At 57.2% G+C, this 15,670-nt stretch overlaps 1 protein-coding gene across 1 annotated transcript in view; it reads right to left on the bottom strand.

Annotated features, from left to right (window-relative positions):
• HELZ2 (helicase with zinc finger 2) overlaps positions 1-15,422 on the bottom strand; it is a 30,596-nt gene extending 15,174 nt beyond the window's left edge. The window contains exons 1-7 of the mRNA XM_058850543.1: positions 15,315-15,422; positions 5,073-6,209; positions 4,789-4,972; positions 4,281-4,388; positions 3,205-3,728; positions 2,234-2,866; positions 337-1,120 (exon numbers count right to left, since the gene is read on the bottom strand). Coding sequence (XP_058706526.1) covers positions 337-1,120; positions 2,234-2,866; positions 3,205-3,728; positions 4,281-4,388; positions 4,789-4,972; positions 5,073-6,067 — 3,228 coding nt within the window. The 5' untranslated portion in view covers positions 6,068-6,209; positions 15,315-15,422. The remainder of the gene's footprint in view (positions 1-336; positions 1,121-2,233; positions 2,867-3,204; positions 3,729-4,280; positions 4,389-4,788; positions 4,973-5,072; positions 6,210-15,314) is intronic.
• Between the last annotated feature and the right edge of the window lie 248 nt (positions 15,423-15,670).

Raw genomic sequence — 15,670 nt, 5'->3', positions numbered from 1 at the left:
AATTACTTGAAAGCAGCCACATTTCTGGGCTGACTTCAGCCAGAGCTCCCACTGCCCTGTCATTAACCTGTTTAGAAGATGCTGACAGAAGAGTTTAACTAAGTCATCCCACCATCTTTCCTCCAACCACCCAGGAAACACTGGAGATTCCACAGTGGAACTCTCCACAAATGGAGAGTGCCTAAAAAAAACCACTGAAGGCACATGAGACCGCAGATTTCTTATTTTTACTAGCACAAATAATAATAAATAGATTAAAAGGTCTTTTTTAGGGACTGTTTAGTCAGCAGTGCAGGCACAGCCCCCTCAGGTGGAATGCAGGATTCCTCTACGCACCTGTGTCCCATGGGAGACCACACAGATTTTCTTCAGGTCCCGGACACCCCACTCATCTGGCCACCTCTGATAGATCTCCTTCACTTTCTCAATCACTTGTATTATCTCGGAGACATTTTGCCAAGAAATCATGGAGATATCCCTTTCAGCCACACCAGACACATGGCAGAACACGAGGGGATAAATTTCGGGATGGGGTGGGATGATCCCACTGGCTTGGATAGCATTGCCATTGCCGATGTAGAAGTGCTTGGAGATGAACTCAATAATTCCGGCAGTGGAACGGTAATTCTCATTGAAGATGATCCTGCTCTTCATGGCCACCTCATGCCTCTCCCTCTGGTAGAACTGGAAGAGCCGGTTCAAGAGGGTGTGATCAGCAGATTGTCCACTCCCAACACTGAACAGCTTTGGGGTTATCTGCATGTGGTCCCCAGCCAGGACAATGCGGGTGTCAAAAGTGGCGTAGGAGAGCGGAACTAAAGCTTCGCACTCCAGCATCTGCGCAGCCTCGTCGATCATGATGTGGGTGAAGTAGCCTCGGGGGACCTTCAAGTCCTTGGATAGCATGGAGGTGGTGATAATGATGTGGTGCTTATCAATCTCGGCCTGCGTGGGGTGGCGGAAGGAGCGCTGGTCTGGCGAGAGGCAGCAGTACATCTGGGTGATGGGGTCCGTCATGTTGATGGACCGGTCGGGGGAGATGATCCGCAGGGGAACAGCCCATGGATGCCCCGTGGTCACGTAGTTGTGAAAATACTCCCGGATGTAAATGTCAGCAGCGCTGGAGGGCAACAAAAGGGAAAAGCATCAAGGAATTGTTGGCGCCGTTCCTAAATTCTGTGACACAAAGTTCTCTCACATTCTGCAGCACACATCCAGTTTCTCTCCTGGCTCTGGTGACACCACACTTGTCACAGCAGACATTTACAACTGCACAAAGAAACCAGTGCCTACGCAGCCACAAATTCCCAGCCTCTTTCAATAGTATGATTTAAAATAGGAATTGGTATTTGGGACTACAACATCTCTTGAAACACTTATGGAAAAATGTGATGTGCCCAACAAAACCTATGGCCCTGATGCTGTCCAGGGCCAGCCAAGTGACAGGGAGCTCTCCTCTGACAGCAAAGCATTCCCATCCACGGGTGAGACAAGACTTACAGGAGAAGCTTCCGTGCAAGCAAACAGCCTGGAACAGGCTAAGATTAGCAGTCACCATCTATTATGCATTAAAAACTGAGGCAGTAACAGCCTGCAGGATCAGATGTGGACACTCTTTTCAGTGTAACTGCTCTAATTTTAACAGTCTTGGCCTGGTTTCTCTGAAGGCAGATCCAATGGCATTCAGACCAGATCTGCATTTACTCTTCCCCAAACTCTCCCTGGAAAAGTCAATAGATTGGCATGTACACAGAGCCAAACAGTATTCAAGGGCATCTAGAGCACAGTATTATCCCAGCATGGTCAGGCAGCAGCTTTCTACTTGTTTCAGTGCACAGTAAAGGCTGGAGAAAACTGTCCTTCCAGCCACATTCCCATTTTATGAGGAGGTAGGAATATGTCAAATGTTCAAGGCCAGGGTGGACAGGACTTGGAGCAACCTGGTCTAGGGGAAAGGCTTGGAACAAGACAAGCTGTAATGTCCTTTCCAACCCAAACCATTCAGGGATTCTGTGAGTCTGTGTTGACTCTTCCACAAAGACTTCCACCCATGCCAGGCTTCCTCCTAGCAGGAACTAGAGCAGGTTAAGACAAATTCAATAAAAACTAATTTATTTAAACAAGCAATTGAAGGGCAGCTCACCTCCAGCTCATACACCTTGTCTCCCCTTCAACCCCTCAGTGAGCAATGCACCAGCTTGCCCACAGTTCTTGTTGCCCCTTCCCTGCTAACCTGTTTGTGTGGGTGCAGATGAGCACCCGTGCATTGGGCTGCCTGAGGATCTCCAGGGTGGCCATGGCCAAGGTGAATGTCTTCCCTGTGCCGAAAGGCCCATAGATGAGCAGAGGTGGCACCTGCCGGCTGGTGGTCGGCTGGCCTGTGATGAAGGAGATGGCTTTTTTCTGCTTGCTATTGCCTCTCTGTGGTGACCCAAGAGAGTAGGGGATGGAACAACTGGCAACATCTGGCAGGATCAGCTTCTCATCCAACAGGTGGTCCACAGCCTGGTGCCACTGCCGGAACAGCAGCTGGTCTATTTGGAACTGGATCTCCACCTTGTGGGAGGTGTTTGCCTTGAAGTTCAGCTCCGAGCAGCACCTGCTAGGTATCTGTAGCCAGATGGTCTTCTCCGTGGTGGCTTTATGCTCCACAAAAACTTCATAAACCCGATTGTTCACAGGTGGGTCAAGCGCCAGGAAGGCGGTGGGCACAGACCTGCTCAGCAGGTACCCCTCATCCGTGTCCGGGGAGAGGTTGTAGGGGGTAGGCACTTCAGCAAACAGCTCCCCAGAGAGAGCAAACTTCGCCCCCATGGAGAGGCTCTGCAGCATGGGGGTCAGCGAGATGAGCACACGCAGGTTGAGTCTGAAAGGAGGAAACACCCAGATGAAGAGCAGAGAAAGGATCTGTCAGTTCCTGAGCCTTCCCCCATGGAGAGTGGAATTGCCACCTACACCCAGAGAGGGTCTGCCAGCCCCCCAAGCACATAGAGACAGAAACCATGCTCTAGATAATCCACAGCCACAGGATGAGACACAGCAAGCCATCCTTCTTGGCAGGTTTCCAGTTTTCTGGGAAGACACCACAAGACCCAACCCAGAATGGACAAAAGACCCCAAGAGCAGTGTGGCCCCAAGGGTTAGCAACAGGCTTGTGGTCCCCAGTGAAGGGGAACCCCAAAAGGGTCCACGCCTGGCACTTACTTGGCAATCAGAGCCTGCTCAGCTTCTTCCTCACGGAAGAGGAAGCTGTGCATCCTCTCCCGATAGTTGAGCCGGGTGATGGTAATGACTGCACTACTCTCACTTTGGCAATCCAGTGCCAGAGCAGGAGGTTTGTACTTTGCCAGCAAAACCACATCTTCATCAGTCTTTGGCATGCTGGGAACGATGATCCGGTTACCCCGATCCCACCGCACAAAGTTGACGGGGCGGCTGCTGTCCCTGGTGCTGGGGACGTGCTGGGGGGTCTCCCGCCGGCCCACCTTCACCTTGATCTTCTGCATGAGGACGGGCCGCTTGCCAAAGTCGAAGACCACCCACTGCTCGAAGATGCCCAGGGTGCAGCACTCCATGCTGACCTCCACCAGTGCGGTGTGGTGCGAGGAGGACATGGTGGCCACGTGCTCCCCACAAAGGTACTGCAGGCCCCGGGAAAGCCCATTCCCCGAGAAGTAGAAGTTGACTCCAGGCTTCCGCTTCAGCAGGGCCACGTGCTGCAGACGCATCTGCCATTCAGGAGAAGACAAGGACACAGTGAGGGCAGCCCACGGGAAGCGCCCAGCAGCTGGTGAGATGCTCCAGCAGCATTTCCTAGAAAAAGCTGCTAGAGGAACCAAACACTGGGTCAGTTGCACCACAGCTTATTCCTCGTGCAATCCCTCAGCAATTAGTCTAAGGTCTCACAGAACCTCAGGTTTCAGTTCAATATCAACCAGTGCGCAGTAAATGGGAAATCTACTTTGAAGAAGACAGGCTTTTGCCCCCAACATCCACAAAATCCTGGGCAGGAAAGCAGCTGAATGTTGTTATTTGTGATGATAGAGGGAAGGTGTTGAGAGCAGCCAGGTCTACCCCAGGACCACTGCACAGGACAGGAGACACAGTGGCTGCACTCCCTGCACACAGCCCCAGTGCAAGCACCACCTGAGCAGCTCCTGAATACCCAACACATGTCCTCATTTAAACATGCCCAAATCCCCATCCTTCTGCCCCTTGCAGAAATAATAACTAAATAAAAATCCCCAACCAAACAAAACCCTCCAAAGGTCTGAGCTTACCTGAGAGTGGACCTTGAACCGCCATTGGTATTTCTTCTTCCTGTCCTCCAGCTGCACATGCAGAGGCTGCTCACACACAACTTGGACACCCTCGACATGCTCAGCCATCTGTGGGGAGTCATGAGAGGAGAGGGACTGAAGGCAGCATCCCAAGGACACACCTCAGAGCCCTCCACAGTGCCACCCTGCCTTTACGCTACATCCTCCCAAGAGGGATCAAGAGGACATCCTCATATTCCATCCTCACCCACCGCTGCTCTGAGTCCCCACACAGCAGCCTTGGGAAGCAAGAGAACCCATGGCATGGCTTGGGTACCCCAGCAGGCTCTCCCATCTCCAGAGAGATAAAGGAAGGAGGAAGCCACATCCCTTTTTGCATCTCCATTAGGAAGGTGATCAGTAGGCTCCATTCCCAAGTTCTCACATAGGAGGATTCTCCTGTGATGGGCTGGACCAAAGTGCTCCCACCCTGTGCCCACCACTCACAATTAACTCTCAATTAACTCACAATTAACACCTCGTTGGAGCACATCCGATACTCAGCAAGGAGCCGGTCCTGGTAGGACAAGAGCCCATCCTTCATGGCTTGCTTCTTTTTCTTCATGGAAACCTTCACCCTCTGGATCCACTCCTGCAGCTCCTCTTTGGAATGAGCCTTGGTGCAGCTGTTCCCCATTTCACACACCTCCGCTCTGTCGGGAGAGAGGTGTTCCAGGTGCCACCTGTGCCTGGTGGCATGGGGATCCTCAGGGAGCCAGCAGCTCCTGCCCTCTTCCCTGTTGGTCACCTTACCTGCTACACAGGGAGAACTTGGTCAGCCCGAGCGGCGGCGCGCGGTGGACCCACTGCATGGAGCTGTCGGCCGAGAGCATCTGCACGTGCTCGATGGAGGAGCAGTGGTTCTCAAAGCTCTCCTGCGAGCCGCAGGTCACCAGGCAGATGCAGCAGTAGAAGTGCACGGGCGCGGGCGCTGCCGGCTTGCCGTCGGTGCTGCCGGCGCCCGCGGATGGCAGCAGGTCGGAGCGCAGCAAGCCGTGCTCCCTCTCGGCCTCCCAGACGGCCATCTCCACGTCACTGTGCGCGTACTGGCAGCGCTGCGGGCCGTGCCTGCAGGGCCGGCCCCGGGACATGAACCGGCAGTAGGTGAGGGTCTCGATGAACTCGGGGCAGGGCCGGATGGCCGTGTACTGCTGCTTCTTCTGGCTGTCCAGCACCACGTGCACCAGGAGCGGGTCCCAGGTGCGGTGGGACTCACAGAGCCACCCAGGGCCACCCACTGTGATGCGCTGGGGGCAGCTGAAAAAGCAGCGCTTGCAGATCTCTTGGAAGTACCCCCCGAACTCGCTGGTGATCTCACCGGCAGCACTGGCAGTGGGGGTGGCAGCGGGGTGGCCCCCCAGCTGCGCCTGCAGCACCGCCGCCTTCAGCCAGCGCCGCTCCAGCTGATGTTCCCTCTCAAAGTTCCAGACCATGGCCTCCTCCGCGCTCCAGGCGAAGGTGCACTGGTTCTTGTGCCTGTTGCAGCCCAGCCCCATGACGTAGTACCTGCAGACAGCGTAGCGCGCCGGGTTGGGGAAGCCGGGCCGCCGGGACACCTTCCTCCATGCTGTGCTCCTGCGGCTGCGGCAGCGCGCCAGCAGGATCTCGTACATGCACTTGTGCTCCACCTCCCGCGGGTGGTAGGTGATCTCATTCTCCTTCACGCTGCACTTGGAGCAGACCAGGAGCAGCTCCAGCTGCTGCTGGAGGCTGCCCAGCGGCACCTTCGGGCTTTTGGCCGTGGGCATCTTCGGCTGTAGCTTGAGCGGGGCAATATTAATGGCAGGAAGATCTTAGAAGGTGATGCCGTGGGGAGGTGGTGCCATGGAATGAGTGGCCAAGTCCTAGCTCACTGCATACCTGCCAGTCATCGGTGCGAGCTCATAAAGCCTGACAAAGGAACAAGGAACAAGTGACCTATCAGGAAACATCAGACAATCCCTGGCTGGGCGGACACAGAGGCACCGGCACAGCCGGGAACCTCACCCAGGCAACCTCAGCTTTGGCACTCTCTCCCACCAGCCCGGGTCCCAGGGGAGTGTTTTGCACAGCAATCAGGCTGCTGAGTGGTGCTGGCTCCCAGGCCTCAGCCTGGTCCCCAATGTCCCCATAGACCATCAGTATTTACCATCCGAAGTGGCAAAGCAGTGACTGCTCCAGAGGGCCCAGCACAGTCCCAAAAGCGGCCACTGATCTCCCCAGACCATGGACACACGATCCAACTTCCTGCTGCCAGCGCCTGCCCCACCTTGAGTCCCTCCTGCCAACTTTCTTTATCCTGTTTTCTTCCCTGAGCTGGCCAGGCAGCCCCACGCCGAGCAGGCGGAACCCAGCTCCAGCCCCTCAGCCCCGTAACACAAAAGATTAATTGGAATTAATTAATGAAGCAACCGCCCTCTTTGCTCCTGGGACACAGCACCCAAGGCTGGGAGATGGGCATGCTGGAACAGCGGCCTGCCGGCGTCTCTCCAGCTGACAGCTCAGTAAACATCCGGCTGGGAGAGCTCGGCCCTGGCGGCGAGGAAGGCAACTCACAGCTCACTGCCCTCTCCAGCCACCAGCTCCGGCATTTGCCATCAGTTTCCTGGGTAACCAGAGGCCAGGAGCATTCCTGGGAATGATGCTGCAGGGTTTGGTGGCTGGGCCACGTGGTCAGGGTGAAGGGAACATGCCCGAGCACATCTGTGGGCAGAGTGTGCTGCCAAGGAAAGCCACCAGCCTCATGCCGAGCACCCAACTCGGACTCCTGGCCAGCAGCCACCACAGACTGGTTCTCTGGCAATGCCAGGGAAGAGCAGGATTTGTGGTTGAGGTCCAGTGGAGGAGGAAGGCAAACCTTGCATTGCTTCTGCACCTTTAATTAAGAATCCGTTCCTCTCTTCTGGGTTAAGTAGGGTACTGGGCAAAGTGGGAAAGGGATGCTGAGGCTGCTGCTCCAGCTGGAGCTCCAGACAACAAACACCAAGCTGGAAGTGGCTGGAGCATCACCCACATTCCCAGCATACCCCTAAAGAGCTCTTCACCTCCCATCCCAGTGTCACAGCATCCACCTGCTGCTGAGCCATGAAGGAGTCATCTAATCCTGCTTCTCTGTGTGCATCAGGTCAGACACGTGCTCGGTGGATAAACACCCGCCCAGTTTATCTCTCAAGGCCTGGCAGCAAGCCTGGCACTGGGCAGAGCTGCAGGTTTCCTCTTCGGGAAGCTGTGGGATTCCGTGGCACACTCCCACGCCAGCGCTGGCTCAATTGGGGTCACTGTGCCACGCCACGAGCTCTGCACTCAGAGCTAAATCACCCAGACTTAGCTCTGTGACTTCACTTCCAAACCTTTACTTGAAGCACTCAGTGCAGGCTGGCAGTGCAAGAAGAGCAGTGACCCTGAGCTGGCTGGGGCCAGCAGAGAGCCAGGGTATTCCTGTCCTCGGGCTGTAACAAGGTCATGGTCATTGGAATAAAATTTTCTGCAGTTCAGGGGTCAGGAGCTCTTTGTGCTGGTTGTACCACAAAAAGAAAAAGAAAAATTGGAGCCTCAGCTGAGGTTCTGGTGCTGCCTGATGCCAATAAAATGCTTTGCATGGGAATGAAATAATTCGGGAAAATTTGAAAATAAGCACCTATAAAGAGAGGAGGAGGAGTGGAACGATCTGTCTCATGTCCCAAGGGCATCAAGGGATGCTCCTCTGATTCCCAGCAAGACAGCAAAGGCAGCACGGTGCTGGTGGGGGCTGCAGACCCCCTGGAGCTGCTCCTGTCAAACTTCTCCAGGCTATGAGTACCAGAAAAACCCACAGACACTGAGAAGCAGGCAGAAGTCTGGGGAGACACAGCCTGCTCCGAGGGCTGGACTGCAGGAGAAAAAAAGACCCGCACCTTTTGGTCAAAATCCCTCCTGTTTGAGCGTGGGGAGACTGTTTGCTCAAAGGGAGCATTCCCACTCGGCTTTCCTCGGGAGATCAGGGATGGACTGGAGCTAAGCGGGACCCCAGGGCAGAGGGAGCATCCCTCGGGACCGCAGGTTCAGCTTGCCCCTGGAGCTCGGCACAGGGCAGGAGGACCCGGGGCCAGGCTGTTCCCGAATTTCCACAGCGGGATCTCCCGGAGCGGGACACGGGTCAGGCTCAGCCGCTGAGAGCCTTTCAGCTCCTTTGAAGCTGGCGAGGGCAGCACGTTCCCAGTGGAACTGACATCTGCAGTTTCGGGAACACTTTGGTATCCCTCCCATAGCGCTTCCACCTTCCTTCCTCTGGAAGTCTCCGCCTCTGGCCGAGCCCTCCTGGGAAAGGCGCTCAAGCTCAGGGTTTGTGCGACATCTGTGCAACACCGTAACTGCTGAAAACTCCGGTATACCTCACTTATACACACCGGAGAGAAAGAAATCTGCTCGCCGACACTCGGCTCCGTGCAGAGGGAGCCGAACTTCCCGGTCCCGGCACATCCACAGCCGCAGAGCTCGTGGGAGACCCGGTCCTGCAGCACCGCCGGCACCGACCCACCCGCTTAAACGCTGAAGAACTGCCCATAAAGACCGTGCTGGACAGCCAGGGTGCCGCTGGAATTCATGCCTAGGCAGGGCATCCCAGCTGGAAAAAGCTAAGAGGGAATATTCCACCTTTAAAAGGGTCAATTCCCCTGCTGTTTATTTTTTTAGGAAGGCGTTTGATTTTGAGCAAACTGCCAGAACATGCTCTGGGTCTGGAGGTGGGAGGGAAGAGGAAGGGGAAGTGCAAACTCCGCTCAAAGTCTCTGCACAGCACTAGTGCTGACGCCAAATTAAAGATTTTTTTCTCTCTACAGCACTCTTATACTAGAAAAAAAAAAAATAGTGGGGGAAAAAAAAAAAGAAAAAGCTAAGGAAACTTTTGCAATCCGAGCTCGGGTGGAGGGAGGACACAAGGCATGAGGAAGCTCGGGGAGGTACGCCCCAAGACAGCTGCCCCACTGGGAAAAAAAAACATGTCAACAGGGCAAAATCCAAATTTACCTCCAGGGAAGGTAAGAGTGGATGGGGAGCAGTATTTACCAGCAAGCCACAGACCATGATTTACAAGCTGAATTTTGTATATTTCAAGAAAAAACAACCTTTTTTTATACTGATCCTGAAAAGCTCAGCCTGGCATTTAAAGCCGCTCACATTCTTCTGATGGGTCCCAAGTCACCATGACAGACAGAGGCTGGTTTATTGTGCCCCCAGCCCCATCTGGACAAGTTCTGCCTCTCTCCCAGGCTCCAACACACACAACGCACCCTCTGCCCAGCTCTGGTCCAGCCTTGCCACGGAGCAAACCCAAACAGAGCACACCATGGCCTCGCTGATGGCATTTCCTCCGGGCTCAGGAAGACGCTTTGGGTCAGGGCCGGGCCATGCTGTGTCCAAGCATCGTCCCTGGCAGGCGCCTTGCAGGGCAGCGTTGTGGCCAGAGATAATCACATTTCCCTGGAAATGGCGAGGGGAAGCACGGCTGTGGTAGAGAAATGTTCATCGTGCCCCTGCATCCTGGTGCTCCGCACCCATCCTATCCCACCAGGAGGGAGGCGGCCCTTCTGAGCTCTTGGCTTTGTTAATTATTGACAGAATATTAGGCAACGTGCTACGCTGGAGTAAGCCAAGTGCCCCTCGATCAGAGCAAGTGACGTGGATCGGGATTGGGAGAGGGATGGGGACAGGGGACCCTGTGCCTCGGGGGGCTGCAGCCCCACAGCACGGTCACCGGACCGAGCCAAGCACTGCCCCTTGGAAGTTCTTCCTCAACTACAAGCAGCACTCAGAGCAACAGTGCGAGATCTTCCCAGCACCTCCAGCACCCCGCCAGCGATCAGTGCAGCCGGGCTGGCCGGGAGGGTTTGGAAGCGGTGGAATGGGGCTGCCTGGCAGATGCTGGCCAGTGCCACCCCACCCCTCCTGGCTGTACCGAAACCGCACCTCTCTGGACAGTCCCTCCAGCGCAAAAACAGCCCCCAAAGTTCCTGGCGCCCCCATTTCCCAGCCTTTTTCAACCAGACAGCTCACTCCACATCCCACCCAAGAGCTGGCACTACCAGCCTGGCTGCTGCAGTGGCAGCTGCGACACCACTGCCCGAGTGTGTGTGCAGGCACAGACCCTCCAGTTTGTGCGGAGCCCCGAGGCACGTGGACCCCCGGATGCTGCGTTTGCTTTTATCCAACTGTAAGAAGTTCACCGGGAGCTCCCAGATTCCATCCCCGGAGTTGAGAGGCGGCAGCAGGATTAGAATATCGCTCTCGGGGACCGCTCACCGAAGGCAGCACTGTGCACCCCTGGCGTTCTCCCCACCCTCTGAACGGGGCTTTGCACCTCAAACCTGCACCCTGGCTATGACCATCCTCTCCCGAACGTATCCCAGCCCGGGCAGGGACGCTGCGAGCCGGGGATGGGGCTGAGCGGGATGCGCACCCCGCACGCCCTGCAGCATCCCGCAAGCCCTGGAGGACCCCACGGCTCGCTGCGGGGCTACCGGGGGCACCCTCGGTCCTGCAGCCCCCCAGGGCGCTCCGCTGACCGCCCATCCCCGGAGCTCCCCCACCCGCGGAACGCCCCCCGCCGCTCTCACCGCCGCCGCCGCCGCCGGGGTGGGGGAACCCGCGGGGAGCCGGGGACTCGCCGCCGCCGGCAGTTTCGCTTCTCGGGCCTCCCTGCATTCAAACCGGGGCCGGACTTCGCGGAAATTGCATCACGGCGGCCCCGCCCCGCCCCGCCCGCCGGCACCGGGGGGAGCAGGAGCCGGCACGGTCACCGGGCGGACGGGGGGGATCGGCACCGGGACCGCAGCCTGGAGCGGGGAGCCGGCACCGGACAAGAGGGACGGGCAGCGGGGTGGGGGGACCGGTACCGGGGGGAAGGGGCACCAAGGGGAGCGGGCACGGGCATCCAGGGCAGCAGGAGCCGGTCGGTACCGGTAGCGGCACCGGCGGGACCGCACCGCTCGCATCGCGCAGCCGGCAGGACGGGCGCTCCTGGGGGTACCAAGCTCCCAGCCCGGTCCCGTCCCAGCCCCGCATCCCCGCGCATCGGGGCCGAGTCTCCGCCGCTCCTGTCCCCCCCGAGTGCACAGGGGCCGCTCCCGGGGGCGCTGCTCACCTGCAGCAGGTCGGGATTCCCCGCGCTCACATTCGGTCCAGAGCCGGGAGCGGCGGCACCGGAGTTTTAAGCGAATATTGAGCGGCAGCCCCGGTCCTCGGCCCGGCCTCCCCGGCAGCCTCCTTTTTAACGGGGCTCGGGGGGGCGGGAGTGGGGGCCAGAGCGCTGCCCTCCTTTCTGTTCATCATCACTTTCGTTTTCCGTTCGGTTCTCCGCCTGGCGCGATGCACCCGCTGCAGAGTTCAGCCTCGAGCCAAAAACAAACTCAAACCCCAAATCCACCCCCAGCAGCAGCCGAGTCTCATTTGCATCGTGTTTCGTGGGGCAGCACCGACAGCCGGGGGCAAGGTCCCGCACCCCAGTTTGTGGGCACGTTTTACCACACAAGCTCCATCAGCTGATGCTCAGCGCCCGAGGAGTGGGGGATCCTCCCCACCGGGCTGTGGACCCCCTTCTCAGCCCCTTCACCAAATCCATCCCACAACAGTTCAGCACCTCATCCCAGCACTGGGCAGTGCCTTCCTCCAGTGCGGTTTGGTGATGCCGCAAATTTGCAGAACCAGAACACAGCACCAACAAGCCCTGCAACCTGATCTGACCCCAAAACACACGCACCAGAGCAAAATCCCAAGAAGCTCCTCTAACAGCCCCAGCCCCAGGAACCCACAAGAGCAGCTGCATCTCACCAGTCTGGACACAAGGCTTCAGAAAAGCCCTGACCTGTAAATCAAGTGCCCAACACTGCGGTCAAGCCTCAGCATTCCCACTTAATGGAATTATCTTCATGCCAGAAGCCAGCTGCAAGCCTCGGAAACAGCCAGGGAAAACGAACACACCTCCAGCTACAAGTGGCTGCAAAAAATCGCAGGCACCAGAGGCAAAGTGTCCCTGCTGACAGGGACGCTGTTCAATCCTTCCATCGATTGATGGGCGCGTCGCTCATGGTGGTGCCACCTCAACACAAAACCAGCCTTAGCGACAAAAGTTTTTCCTCAAAGCAAATGGGAGGAGGAAACACAGAGCCAGCCCGTGGGGCACGGCACTGGAGCAGGGAGGAAGGAGGGGCAGACCGATTTCTGGCACGTTTGTCAACACCAGTGGAAGGAGGAAGAGAAATGATGTTTTTGACCTTCCTGCTTGTGCAGTTGCAGCCGCTGGGTGCCTCAGAGGGAGCTCTCACCTTGCTCACATCCAGCAGCACCCTGGGGAGCCAAGAAAGGTTTTCCCACTAAGAAGAGGAGTGGGGCAGCCCAGGCCTGTGGGTGCTGAATGGACTCCCCTGGAGCAGAGGGCACTGGATGGATCCCAGCAGAGAACTGGGTGGAAAATGACCAGGCATTTCTGGTCACTGCTGGACCCATGGCAGGATGGCCACCTGTACAGGGCCACGGCTGCCAGGCTCTGTTGCACTCTGTGCTCTGTCAGTGAGGAGCAGGGGGTGGCTCAGCCTCACAGCAGGATCTGACCCCATGGAATCCCAGTGTTCCCAACCAGGAAAGGGCTTCCCAGCTTTGCCCTTGCAGCTGCCGTGGGAACTGCTATGGTTTGAGCAGCACCAGGGCCACGTCTCTGCCTGGGAAGGGGTAACCAAGCGAGGCCTAGCCCTGGTATCAGAGTGTTCCATAGTGATGGAGTCCATCCCCATTTGCTACTGCCTGGGGCAGGAATCATCCTCTCTGCGGCCCTGACTCTAAACCATAGCAAAGGTCTCTGTGACAGCGTCAGACAGCAGGGAAAAACAAACAAAATACCTGGCACTACTCCCCTGAGGTGCCCGCGCCAGGACAGGCAGTGCCCAGCTCACCCAGGCGGAGCAGCCTTGGCACTGAGGCTTCACTTTGGTTTTACAGGTGGGATATCTGGAGGTTTCACTGATTTAACAGGTGGGATATTTTCCCTCCAGCTCTAGAAGCAAACAGCTTTCACTGCATTATATAAAGCTTCCTGCCCTGCTCAACACACAAGAAGGAGCAGCCCAGGGAGCAGCCGGCTCTGCTGTCCCTCCATCGCTGGCGGCAGAGCGCAGGAAGCCACTGCTGGAGCAGGGAGGAGGCAAAGCTGCGTCATCACATCCACAGCATTAGGGCGGGGGAGAGCCGAAACCCAGGATCTGCCGGTTTTAGACAAACAAACGCCGAGCCGAAAGCTCTGAGTTTCGGTTTCCATTCCTTCGGTGACAGGGCCGACAGTCACGGTGCGGTTTCCCCAGGAAACCATCGCTGCTGCTCCCCTCCCCAGCGCCAGACACGCTGCCCTTTGTGTGCTGCACACCCCCAGCTCGTCCGGGGAAGTTGCTGGGAGCTGGGAGAGCCTTCCCGCGAGGATGCTGGAGCATCTCCTGTCCCGGTAACAGCCCTAACGTGCCCAGAGAGACGCAGAGAGTGAGGAATGGGCTCTTTCTCACAGCCCCCTCTCCCCGGCACCCCGCAGGCAGATGCCAGGCAGGAGCGTGGCAAGGCTCTGCTCACGGTGCTCCTGGAAGTGGGAGCCTCTGCCCTTTCCCAAACACTGCTTCCTTGTGTGTGGATACCTGGAGGAGAAAATGCAAGTGGCTGAGTCTCCATCACCACACAATCCAGGGAAAAACAGGGATTTGGCGTGAGTCATCTGCAGCCCTTATGTAATTTTGTCTCTGGGTGTGAGTTCACTCCAGCTGTGAGTGGAGCAGTCCTGGGCTCCCCACGGGAGGAAAGGGGAGCAGATCTCAGACTGAGCACCCAAAGGAACCCCAGGAAGGCAGTGCTGGCAGCACCAGGCTGGTAGAATGGGTGTTGAGAGCCCCAGCCCTGCCACAGGCTCACAGCATAGATTGACCCACTGGGATGCACAGCAATGTCCCAGTTGTGGGGTGCACGACACCCACTGCAGCCTTGGGAGCCCCCAGTGATGGGTGCAGCCCCCTGGGAAGGGCTTGGGGCTCCACCCTGCAGAGCCCCAGGTCTCAGGGCTGTGGGGAGGAAGAGCTGATCCACAGGTGGGATGTGCTCTCCATGAGCAGTGCTTTCCCACCCCTGCTGAAACCAGGGCTGCAAGATCAGGATCTACTGCCAGACTCACATGGGACTTCCCCCGGGCCAGGGAATGTTGCCCAATCGCCCACGGTCGCATCCAGCCCGAGGCCACTCATCCAGACACTGATAATACAACTCGCTGCAGACAACTTCTCCTCTTTGCTTTTCCTTCTCAGCCCTCATTTTACCACGAGCCACTGACTCTGCAAGCCCCCAGCTGGGCTCGGCCGGGCAGGGAAGCACCGCGGCACACTCGGGAGAGCACAGCCACCCCAGGAGCAGAGCACATCACCGGGGCATCCCTGAACATCCCAGGCGGGCTCTCGAGGGAGACAGGGCTGTCCCATCGGCACCTCCATGACTGGCTGCCTCGAGAGCTGCTGCAAAGGGAGGGGAGAATTGCACCAGCCCAAATCTGCCTGTCGAGCTTTTATTGCTTGGGGAGCTGTTTACATCCCAAGGAAGAGCTGCTTTGCCGGGCAAAGTGCACCCACGCTGGGAATGCTTTGCCGGTGAGGTGATCTATAGTCTCCAGGGCAGGTAAAGGTGCATGGAGCCAGAGGGGACCTGCTGCCTCCTGCTTGCTCCGCTCTGCCCCAGCTCTTGCTGCACCACACCAACACAGAGCTGACACAAAATCCTGCCCACACTCCAGTGCCATCTCTCCGGTACCTTTAAAGAGGAGCCAGGAGGTCTGTTCCCTTTCCACATGAACATTCCCCCTCCCACAGCCCCTGGACAACCTGGATGAGTTTGGCCAAAGGAGAGATGGCTGGAGTAGTATGCTCAACCCACAGCTCTCCAGGGCTGGGCAAAGGCACCACAGCTTTCCAGGGCTGGCCCTGCTGGGGAAAGGTGGCCCCGTGTTGCAGAGGGACATTCACTCACCATTGCAGCACAGGGAATTCGGGCTGGAAACACACCTCAGGTGTGGCTCAGCACTGCTGCTCACGCTGGAGAGGCAAAAGGCAGCTCAGTGTGATCACAACCCTTTATATGCCCTCGGTCTGACATGCTGCTGCTGTCCCAAGTACAGAGATATGACAGCGATATCTCAGCAGCAGCCAGCTGGGAGGGAAAAACCTCTGATAAGGCAGGACTCCTCCTCACCAACTGCAGCCCCAGCTGAGTCTCAGCCGAAACGAAACAAAATCTAATGCTTCAGAGGAATAGATCACTTCTTCCTGATTACGTGTCACAACTCCTCTAAACATAGGTTGGGGACCACTGGTTATCAGCACTGG

Source organism: Poecile atricapillus, chromosome 15 (assembly GCF_030490865.1).
Source record: "Poecile atricapillus isolate bPoeAtr1 chromosome 15, bPoeAtr1.hap1, whole genome shotgun sequence".
In the NCBI taxonomy this organism is placed as follows: domain Eukaryota; kingdom Metazoa; phylum Chordata; class Aves; order Passeriformes; family Paridae; genus Poecile; species Poecile atricapillus.
The sequence above is the reverse complement of the archived record's forward strand: the minus strand, read 5'-3'. Positions and strand labels throughout refer to the sequence as shown.